The sequence below is a fragment of the Primulina tabacum genome, chromosome 6, assembly GCF_025594145.1.
Source record: "Primulina tabacum isolate GXHZ01 chromosome 6, ASM2559414v2, whole genome shotgun sequence".
In the NCBI taxonomy this organism is placed as follows: domain Eukaryota; kingdom Viridiplantae; phylum Streptophyta; class Magnoliopsida; order Lamiales; family Gesneriaceae; genus Primulina; species Primulina tabacum.
Window position 1 is genome coordinate 35,333,728 of NC_134555.1, and position 11,734 is coordinate 35,345,461.

Below are 11,734 nucleotides of genomic sequence, written 5' to 3' on the forward strand. Positions count from 1 at the left end.
CAAGCATGCAACATGTCTTTTGATGTTATTGTTTCATCATGAAAATCCATAGGCATTTAAAATGAACATTTTAACATTTTAAATCATAAACATATAAAATAATCATTTTACCCTGTAAAGATTCATAAACATTAAAAATAATCATATTAGCATATAAAACAGCAAATAGGGCACTGCCATGACGTTTACTAATTTTCCGGTGTAAAAAGACCGTTTTACCCCTGGACGTGACATTTTACGTTTTTGACGTTTTCTTGATTTTCTTGACTCTAACATGTCCCAAATAATTATTTAAGCTTACATGAATTTTATCATATTTTTATTTAGCTTAATTCGACGACTTTTAAATTAATCTTTAAATATAACGTATTAATGCGTTTTAATCCCGAATTAAACCAAACCTTAATATAAAATTCCCAAATTAAAAACTTAGACTTATAATAATTATTTAAGCTTAACCCTAATTTTCCATAATTTTATAAGGTATAAAACTAGGCTTTTCAATTAACTTGTTAATTAGCGTTTCGTGCGGCGATTAAATCTCGAATAAATCCAAAACTCATTATTTTGATCCCAAATTTTTACCATAACCTTTTTATGATTTATTCTACCCTTCCAAGTCATGAGCCACACCCGTGGACCCATGGCTCCATTTTTATCCTTTTAATTTTCATTTTTGACCCTTAACCGATCAACCCGAGCCATCTCCCGATTTACTCGAGCCACGCCCGAGCCACATCGAGCCAAAACCTAGCCAACCCACCTAGGGACCCTCTTGGCCAAGCCCATCCCATAGAACCCGCCTCTAAGTCGCACCATCACTCCTGGAAACCGACCCAATTGTATGTGCTGTGTGTGCGTGAGTTTCCTTGTTGTATTGGGACTCCTATATAGTCTAGGCCTTCTCCAGCTGGTTAACCTTCGACCCCTCATGAACCTAACCCTCCCTGGACCACGCCCAGACCAAGCCCAGACCGACCCAAACCCCTGGACGCGAGCAGCCGCCTACTGAACACAACATCAATCTCACGCAACACCTTGCTGCCATGCACCTTCCTCACGATTTCTGATGCTAGGCCTCTAACCATCGAGCCACCCCTTGAACCAACCCCTCAAGCACCCTCCTAGGACCCTAAGGACCTAACCTAGCCCAGCCCAAAGCCCCTGGCCGAGCCCACAATCCATCTGCGCAGACCATAGAACCTGCGCTCAACCTCCCTCAACTCTCGGGTGGGAGTCCTAGCAAGCTAGGACTCCTTCCCCAGCCCATGACTCGAGTCCTAGCGTGGCTAGGACTCTACCCCTGACCCATAACAGACCCTAGCCATGCCCTGGTCCCAACTGCACCCAAGCTAGACCACCATCATATGAAAACCGAACCATATATAGGATCACTTTCTGTCAAGTTTTAGTTCCAGCTTAATTTCAAGTGGTTTGCAGCGTTTGTGTGTGGTTTAGGAGTCTAAAAATCGTTTAAAACCATGCTTAATCATAGCCTATATCATGGCAGCCCTTAGACAATACAAACACATGGATTTTGAAGGAAGGTTCATGCAAAAAAATTGACATATGCCATCCATACGAAATTAATTCAAAGTTTTACATATTTTCCAAACTTTTCATGCATAAAAATATAATATGGTGTGATGATGTTTTGAAGGAAAGAATAGGCGTGCCTTTGCGTGTTTAACGCATGAAAAACCGTTGACGATGACGAAGAACGGAGCAAGACCTTTGGCTTGAATCACCCTTGGCAAATTCTTGAAAATTCCTTCAATGTTTAAGCATGTGTGTGCCGTGTAGGGTGGGGCAATTTTTCAGAATTGTGGCCGTGTGTTTGTGTAGGAATTTTAGGGTTTTGGGGTGCTAATCATATATTATATACTAATTAACACTAACAAGGCTTTTAGGCCTATTAAGCCAACAATTAGGCCCATTAGTCTTAATTAAGATTTAAATAAAATGTTAAAATAGTTTTGGTAAAATAAGTTTGTAAATTAAATAGCCGGGTTGCTAAAAAGTTCATATTTTTGTTGAAAAATCCAACATCAATAAAAATTACGTCCCGGCGTATAAATTCACCTCAAAACCCCTTATTTTCAAAAATAAATAAAAGCATCAATCATATTTTAAATAATTAAAAAAGACTATTTAATAAAAACATTTTCCGTTTTTCAGCCATCGGTCTCCGTTCCTCGATCGCAACTCGAATAACCTTTAAAAATACATTTTAATGCAACCATATAGAAAAATATATTTTAAACAAGTAAGTATGCACAACATAATTAATTAATGAAATTAAAATATTTAATTAAAACATAGGAGTATTTAATAATTCAAATACATGTGGTTCGTGTGGACCTTTAAATTTTCGGGGCGTTACATTAACTATGTCAATGCATTGAATTTTTTGTTGTTGTATCGATTTCTCGTGCTCAAGGCGTAAAAGAAGTTTAAAATTTTTAGTTTCGACGCTTTTGGCGTCGTATGAATTAAACATCCATAGGGTATTTAGAATCGTTATCTTCGAGAAAATTGCGCTGGATTCTAAACCAATCCGGGATTAGTGGAGATTACCCTTCTTGTATTTCTCTTTCAAACCGATTTCCGCCTTTTGATCGTCAAATTGGATCCACGATCAGAGATTGTGTTCCTTGTTGTTATTGCACTAGTAATCACAAGCAATTTGACGTTCGAATTTCCAAATTCGGGAGTCGGTGCAGCGGCAGAACGATGGAAGACGAGTCAGGACCATGACTTGCTTTTCTCAAGAAGTGGCCAAACATGTTGATTCTCCATCATGAAATTTGTGTACTTATTGATTCTTAATCAATAATTAAGTAAATCTTATTTATTTTTAAATCAAAATTTTTTTTGCCAAGATTTGCTTTGTGGCCGTGGACTTTGATGTGGAGGATAGAGGATGAAATTTTCGGTGGACAATTTTTGTGCAAAAATTGTTTTATTTAATATGAATCTCCATGAATAAATATTTATGGAGATTGATTCTCCACCGGGGTTCATTATTTTAATTAAATAAAATTCTCATATTATTATTATATAATATGTTATCAGCTTTTGATAATATATGATATGTGAGAACCGAAAATATTGCACTAATGTAATTAATATTTGTAGGGAAATTATATAAGATTTTTTGGTATTAAGTGAGATATGATTATGGGATAATAATTATTGGGAAATGTTGGATATGCAATATCAAGCCAATAATATTATGTATAAGCATGAAGATTTCGAAAGTGGGGGAGAATATTTACAAGATGGAGTATCATACAAAATAAAAAGAATTAATAATGGATATGATAAGAAATTCGAAATCTCCCTATATTAGTTGCCTAAATTTTTGTGATGGATGGATACTAGTATGATTGGAAACTATATAATCAAAGTTGGCTCAAAATCCCTTGACCTAGCACCATGATTTCGAGCCAAGCAAAAAAAAAGGGAAGGAATCAAGGTTAAATCCCACAAGTTTGGTAGCCAAATAAGCTTTGATTGGAATAAAATTATGGGGAGTCAACCGTGTGATTTGGAGGCAATTATGGACATGATTTGATTACCTTGTTGAGCCTCATCTCATCCACCTATAAATACTCCATCATTCCTACGCATTCCCTACTCAAGATTTTCGAAATTCCCTTGCTGAAATTCTCGAAATTCAGCAGCTCCCCTAGCCGAAACTCTGCCCAAATATCGTCCCGAAATTAGCCTAAAGATCAAGCCGAAGTGCCGCCGAGTGTAGAGCAAGGAACGATCCATTCTCGAAGCCAAGCCACCACGTTTTTAGCATCAATAATTATTGTAAGTGGGCTTGTTTTAAACTTGAAATTTTTGGATTTATGCATGTATTCGGTTTTCGAAAATAGTCGAGTACAATTCTTCATCTACTCCTTTCTTGTGTTTGTCATACGGTTTTGAGCACTGTGATGAGTCGACTGTATATGGGTGGGAATCACAACCATGACGTACCCTTACGCGGTGGGGGATATAACCGCTATACGGCCTCGTCCCCTTAGAGGAGTAAAAATTAGGAACTCATATCAGTAAACCATAGAAAGTAGATAAATCGCAGTGCTAGTCAATGTTATGCATGTTTATGAAGTATGTATGCAAGTCATGAAAATCTCGAAATTTATGCATGTTGTTTTATTGTGCTTGATATGCCCCCACTTGCTGAGCATTTCCCAAAATACTCACCCCCTTTACAACCATTCCCAGATAAGCTTGAAGAAGAACTCGAGGAAGAAGAATCCGAACAATTCTGGAGATGGTGATGGTTCAGAAGTTTAGATTAAGTTTAAAGTTTATTATGTTATTCAGTTTTTACGCTTCCGCATTAAACTCTGTCGTGTTATTTTATTTCGGTATTGTAAAGAAAATCGTCAATTCATTTGAGATTATGATATATAAACTGGTTTCGGTTTACACTGTGCTACAAAGGCTTATTGTTTCGATTGTGTGATTGTTAAACAACGCCGGTGTCAATCCCAAGTCTCGGGGCGTGACATTTAAGTGGTATCAGAGCCGCCAGGTTCATAATCCGAGTGGAAAAATCGATTTTCAAAAAAAAAAAAAAATCGTCGGTGGAATTTTAACTCGAGGCCGATGCTATCCCCTCCGAAACGGCCCAACGAACGAGACTCACCACCCTAAAATCGTGAGGTAGGGGCTGAAATCGCGAAATTCCTCCGTTTAGGCCTTCGAAACGTCGTTTTTGCCGTTTTAGGAAATATTCGTAGACCCTATAACTTATCGTAGGAAATTTCGAATTCGATTCCGTCCATTGTTCTGGAATCCTCTCGACATATGCTTCGAACCCATATGTCAAATTCCAAACTTTCCATTTTTGGAAAAAAAATGTATATTTATTTAAATTTCGAAAATTTCATATTCTCACTTGTTATATACTGTTTATTTTGGATTCTGAGCATTTTCATTTTTTTATTTCAGGAAATGGCTCCATCTACCCCTATGCGACCCCACACCCGTGTCCAACCTGCCATTCGTCTGAAAGAGCTTGCCCTTCACTATCAGTCCCGTCAGATTCGGCGACTTAGAGCCAGATTGAGTCAGAGGAGGAGTGAGGTCGAAATCTTAGCCACTGAGAAATAGGAGATTCAGGTCCGCCTTAACCAATCGATCTATCAGGGTGAGTTAGTGAGAGGTGATAACATGGACCTAAGGGATATTATAGAGCAGTGCAAGTATCAGCATGGGAAGCTGCGAGAGGATATGGAGCGTTGTCGCAAGGAGATGGAGGACGAGAAACAGCAGAATGCCAAAGGTAAGAGGAGGCTGGAAAATTCGTGTGAGGCCATGAACAGCCTCGCATATGTAAACCAACGTCTGACCCAACAGCTGGAAGCTCTAAAGGACCAACTTAAGCAGAAGAAACAGTATCATCTGCAGTATCAGCAGCATTGGAACGAAGAGATGGAAGTGGCTGAGGCAGAGATTCAGGAACTTAAGGCTCAGGTGACACAGCTCACAGAAGAGAATGCCCAGCTCACCCACTTGGTGGAGATACTGCAAGAGAAAGAGCCAGAGGAGGAGCCGGAAGGAGAGGAGCCAATAGAGATCGATGAGCCTTTAGCTGTCATAGGAGATGGAGAGATAGATGATTAGAGTTTCTTAGTGACCTTTCCTTATTACTAGGAGTTTATCTTTCCATTTTTCTATTTTATTTCAGTCAGTATGATTTATTTTCATTCAGTACGCTTTGTTCATTCAGTTGTTTCTTTACATTCAAAAATTAATAAAATTATGATTATTTATTAATCTCAGTCGTTCATCTATGTTCAAGTTATGTTTACTTATTAACTTCAGTTGTTCCAGCATAACTCATTTATCCAATCTTGTCGTTATGCACGTCAAATTCTTAAAAGCGTTTAACTTGTAGGAAATGGCCGGTCCACCAAGACAGAACCGCAACCCGCGTTGTGCTAATACCGACCGTGAAGGAGGATAGGAGAATGGGCAGGGAAATGGACCCCCGCCTGCACTCAACTTAAGCCGAGCTGATCTCATGGCCATAGCCACTATAGTGGCGACAACACTGCAAGGGTTGGAAAACCCGAACGCCAATCAACCACCACCACCACCACCACCACCACCTAGTGGAATCAAATTTCATTACGAGTCCCTCCGTAAGAACAGGTGTCTGGCATTCAGAGGGGACGCCGATCTTGAAGTTGGCCAGAGTTGGCTAAAGAGTATCGAGACTCAGTTGAGGCTACTGGAAGTTCCCGATGCGCTCAAAGTTGATGTGATCGTGCCCTTCTTGGAAGACAAGGCAGCCAAATGGTGGGAAGCAGTCTCGCCAGCCATGACCGCTGCTGGACCAATCACCTGGCGAATCTTCCGGGAAACATTTCTGAAACAGTACTACCCGGCAGAAGTCAGATTGCAGAAGTTAAGTGAGTTTGAGAATCTCACTCAAGCTCCAAATATGTCAGTAGTGGAGTATACATCTCAGTTTAACGCCCTTGGGTTTTATGCTCCGACAATTATGGCAGACGAAGTTTTGAAATTGTACCGTTTTAAGAAGGGGTTGAACAACAGGATCCAATCAGCTCTAGCAGTCTACCAACCTGCGAATTTCTCAGACTTGATGGGCGCAGCTATCCGAGCTAAAACTGATATCCAGCGAAGGGAGAAGGAATTTAAAAACAAAAGGCCTATGAGTAGTCAATCTTCGCATAACGGTCAGATCTTCAAGAGGCCTAACCAGTCTGGTGGACCATCTAAAGGGCCTTCGCCTAACTCAAGTTATCAAGATATTAAGCCTTGCCCAACATGTCACTTACGACACCTGGGAGAATGCCGAAGAAATAGTGGAGTATGCTTCGGATGTGCGAAAGCGGGGCACCGAATTGCCGAATGTCCTACTGCCGCCAACCAAGTAGCCGGGCCCAACAAAGGAACTGGGTCAAATACAGGAGCTAACCCCAACAAGCCAAAGGAAGGCAAGCCTAACGCCAGGGTCTTTGCTATGACTCAAGAAGAGGCCAACGACGCCAATGAAGTCGTGTCAGGTACCATCCTAATTCAGAAAATGCCTGCTTATGCGTTATTTGATTGTGGTGCTACGCATTCCTTTATGTCTAAGAGATTTGCTAAGAACTAGGACGTAAGCCCGATAAGCTAACTGAACATTTCCAAATAGCCACACCTACTAGTAGAGCCATTGAAACTGACGAGATCTACAGAGATTGTAAAATCAGTATTAGTGGTCAAACTTTTAGCGCCGACTTGATACAGTTGATCATGGTCGATTTCGACGTAATCTTAGGAATGGATTGGTTAGCAAGAAACAGTGCGATGGTAGATTGTAAAGGAAAGAGAGTCAAACTCCGAACCCCAGATCAGGAAGAAGTCGTGTTTCACGGCAAATCCAAGGACCGGAAGCTGCTGCTCTCCGCATCTCAAGCTTGGAGAGCCATGAAATCCGAAGAAGACATCTACCTAGCAATGGTCAGTGAAGTAAGAGGAGAAGTCGAGCTGAAACTGGAGGACATCCCAATAATGAGAGAGTTCCCAGATGTTTTTCCAGAAGAACTCTCGGGGACGGTCCCGAACCGCGAAGTGGAGTTCGAGTTCAATCTGGTTCCCGGTGCTGCTCCAATCTCTAAAGCACCTTACAGAATGGCACCAGCCGAACTCAAGGAATTAAAAGAACAACTCCAAGAATTGCTAGATAAAAGGCAAATTTGACCGAGTGTGTCCCCCTAGAGAGCTCCAGTACTCTTCGTAAAGAAGAAGACGGTAGTATGAGATTGTGCATCGACTACAGAGAATTGAACAAGATCATAATCAAGAACAGGTACCCTCTACCTCGGATAGACAATTTGTTGATCAACTTAAGGGAGCCGCCGTCTTTTCTAAACTGGATCTGAGGACAGGTTATCACCAGTTGAAGGTCAGGGCTGAAGATATCCCCAAGACAGCCTTTCGAACCAGATATGGGCATTATGAATTCACAGTAATGCCTTTTGGCCTGACCAATGCACCTTCAGCATTCATGGATATGATGAACAGAGTATTCAAGCCATTCTTGGATCAGTTCATAGTGGTATTCATCGACAATATCCTCGTCTATTCTCCTGACGAGACGAGCCATGAAGAGCACCTTCACCTTGCTCTGCAGACCTTGAGAGAGAATAAGCTCTATGCTAAGTTCAGCAAGTGTGAATTCTGGCTAAGGAGTGTGTCATTTTTGGGACACGTGATCTCAAGAGAAGGAGTGTCAGTGGACCCAAGGAAGGTAGAGGCGATTACTGAGTGGCCGAGACCGAAGAACGCCACCGATATCAGAAGCTTTCTCGGATTGGCAGGTTACTACCGGAAGTTTGTCGAAGGATTCTCCTTGATAGCCGTGCCACTGACGAAGCTCACACAAAAAAATTCTAGATTCATCTGGAATGAGGATTGTGAGAAGAGTTTTCAGAAACTGAAAGAGAAACTCGCATCCACGCCTGTATTGATCCTGCCCGCAGAAAATAAAGATTTCACTATTTACAGTGACGCCTCTAAGGACGGTCTAGGATGCGTACTAATGCAAGAGGGAAGAGTGATCGCCTACGCATCAAGGCAGTTGAAACCGCACGAGCAGAACTACCCTACTCATGATCTGGAACTAGCAGCGGTTGTCTTCGTCTTAAGAATTTGGAAGCACTCCCTATATGGTGCTAGATGTGAAATCTTCACAGACTATCAGAGCCTCAAGTACTTGTTCACCCAGAAGGAACTTAACATGAGGCAAAGGCGATGGATCGAACTTCTGAAGGATTATGACTTGACCATAAGCTACCATCCGGGTAAAGCAAACAAAGTGGCTGACGCGCTAAGTCGGAAGGGCCCAGGCAAGGTAACTCTAGCTTCCCTCTCGGCCAAGCCATGTCTGCAGGAGACCGTCAAGTTAAACCAAGATCGAGACCCGGTGCTGACCAAACTTAAGGAGCAAGTCAGAGAAGGGAAGTCTCAGGATCATCAGATTGATGACAAAGGAATTTTGTGGATGAAAGGAAGACTGTGTGTGCCCGATAGCGACAACCTTCGCCAAGAGATAATGGCAGAGGCGCACAAGTCAAAATTCTCAGTCCATCCAGGTAGTACGAAAATGTACAGGGATCTCAAGAATAATTTCTGATGGAATGGCATGAAAAGAGATGTAGCTGAATTCGTCTCCAGATGTCAGGTATGTCAGCAGGTCAAAGCAGAACACCAGCGACCTGGAGGATTACTGCAACCTTTGGAAATCCCCGAGTGGAAATGGGAGCATATTTCCATGAAATTTGTGGTAGGATTGCCAAAGTCCAGGCAAAGCCACGACGGTATATGGGTGATCGTGGACAGACTCACAAAGACTGCACACTTCCTACCCGTCCGCATGAATTACAATCTCGACAAGTTGGCTTCACTGTACATGGACAACATTGTGAGACTGCATGGAGTGCCAGTGAGCATCCTATCTGATAGAGACCCGAGGTTCGTCTCGCGCTTTTGGAAGAGCTTTCAGGAGGCCATGGGAACGAAAGTGACCCTAAGTACCGCCTATCATCCTCAAACAGATGGGCAAACGGAGAGAACCATCCAAACCTTAGAAGATATGCTGCGAGCATGCGCTCTTGAATTCAGTAGCAACCGGAGCACTCATCTACCCTTAATCGAGTTTGCTTACAACAACAGCTATCACAGCAGCATCGGAATGGCTCCATACAAAGCTCTGTATGGAAGGAAATGTCGATCACCACTTTATTGGGACGAAGTGGGAGAGAAAGCTATAGTGGGACCCGAGCTAGTACAGATGACAGTAGACAAGGTTAAAATTGTCCGAGAAAAGCTCATGGCAGCTCAAGACCGACAGAAGAGCTGGACAGATCTTAAAAGAAGGCCTATAGAGTTCAATGTGGGCGAGAAGGCTTATGTGAAAGTCTCGCCTATGAGAGGAGTTGTCCGATTCAGTAAAGCTGGGAAACTGAACCCTCGATATGTGGGACCATTCGAAATCTCTGAAAAAGTGGGCACACTAGCATGCAGATTGGCATTGCCACCAAGCATGTCAAGGATCCACAACGTGTTCCATGTGTCCCAACTGAGAAGGTACATTCCAGACCCGAGTCACATATTAGAGGTAGAACCACTCTTGGTTGAAGGGAACTTGGGAGAAGAACTGAAATACGAAGAAGTCCCTATCAGAATCGTGGACACCAAGGAACAAGTTCTTAGACGACGTATCATCCCCTACGTCAAAGTGCAGTGGTCCAATCACACTGAGCGAGAAGCAACTTGGGAAGTTGAAGAGAAAATGCGAAAGGAATATCCCTACCTATTTAGAGACCAGACCAACTACAGTTTCGAGGACGAAACTTCTCTTAAGGAGGAAGGGATGTGAGGACCGAAAATATTGCACTAATGTACTTAATATTTGTAGGGAAATTATCATAAGATTTTTTGGTATTAGGTGAGATATGATTATGGGATAATAATTATTGGGAAATGTTGGATATGCAATATCAAGCCAATAATATTATGTATAAGCATGAAGATTTCGAAAGTGGGGGAGAATATTTACAAGATGGAGTATCATACAAAATAAAAAGAATTAATAATGGATATGATAAGAAATTCGAAATCTCCCTATATTAGTTGCCTAAATTTTTGTGATGGATGGATACTAGTATGATTGGAAACTATATAATCAAAGTTGGCTCAAAATCCCTTGACCTAGCACCATGATTTCGAGCCAAGCAAAAAAAAGGGAAGGAATCAAGGTTAAATCCCACAAGTTTGGTAGCCAAATAAGCTTTGATTGGAATAAAATTATGGGGAGTCAACCGTGTGATTTGGAGGCAATTATGGACATGATTTGATTACCTTGTTGAGCCTCATCTCATCCACCTATAAATACTCCATCATTCCTACTCATTCCCTACTCAAGATTTTCGAAATTCCTTTGCTGAAATTCTCGAAATTCAGCAGCTCCCCTAGCCGAAAATCTGCCGAAATATCGTCCCGAAATTAGCCTAAAGATCAAGCCGAAGTGCCGCCGAGTGTAGAGCAAGGAACGACCCATTCTCTAAGCCAAGCCACCATGTTTTTAGCATCAATAATTATTGTAAGTGGGCTTGTTTTAAACTTGAAATTTTTGGATTTATGCATGTATTCGGTTTTCGAAAATAGTCGAGTACAATTCTTCATCTACTCCTTTCTTGTGTTTGTCATACGGTTTTGAGCACTGTGATGAGTCGACTGTATATGGGTGGGAATCACAACCATGACGTACCCTTACGTGGTGGGGGATATAACTGCTATACGGCCTCGTCCCCTTAGAGGAGTAAAAATTAGGGACTGATATCAGTAAACCATAGAAAGTAGATAAATCGCAGTGCTAGTCAATGTTATGCATGTTTATGAAGTATGTATGCAAGTCATGAAAATTTCGAAATTTACGCATGTTGTTTTATTGTGCTCGATATGCCTCCACTTGCTGAGTATTTCCCAAAATACTCACCTCCTTTACAACCCTTCCCAGATAAGCTTGAAGAAGAACTTGAGGAAGAAGAATCCGAACAATTCTGGAGATGGTGATGGTTCAGGAGTTTAGATTAAGTTTAAAGTTTATTATGTTATTCAGTTTTTACACTTCCGCATTAAACTCTGTCGTGTTATTTTATTTCTGTATTGTAAAGACAATCGTCAATTCATTTGAGAT

The 11,734-nt window shown here is 41.4% G+C and overlaps 1 protein-coding gene across 1 annotated transcript; it reads left to right on the forward strand.

Annotated features, from left to right (window-relative positions):
- Positions 1-6,046: 6,046 nt before the first annotated feature.
- Positions 6,047-7,734, forward strand: LOC142550200 (uncharacterized). The gene is made up of 2 exons (XM_075659438.1): positions 6,047-7,055; positions 7,148-7,734. The coding sequence occupies exons 1-2, from the start codon at positions 6,047-6,049 to the stop codon at positions 7,732-7,734; spliced, it is 1,596 nt and encodes a 531-aa protein (XP_075515553.1).
- Positions 7,735-11,734: the final 4,000 nt, after the last annotated feature.

Coding starts and splice junctions, on each gene's coding strand:
- LOC142550200 (XM_075659438.1), top strand. CDS start 6,047: ATGGCCATAGCCACTATAGTGGCGACAACACTGCAAGGGTTGGAAAAC. Junction 7,056..7,147: donor CGCCAATGAAGTCGTGTCAG/GTACCATCCTAA, acceptor GCTAAGAACTAG/GACGTAAGCCCGATAAGCTA.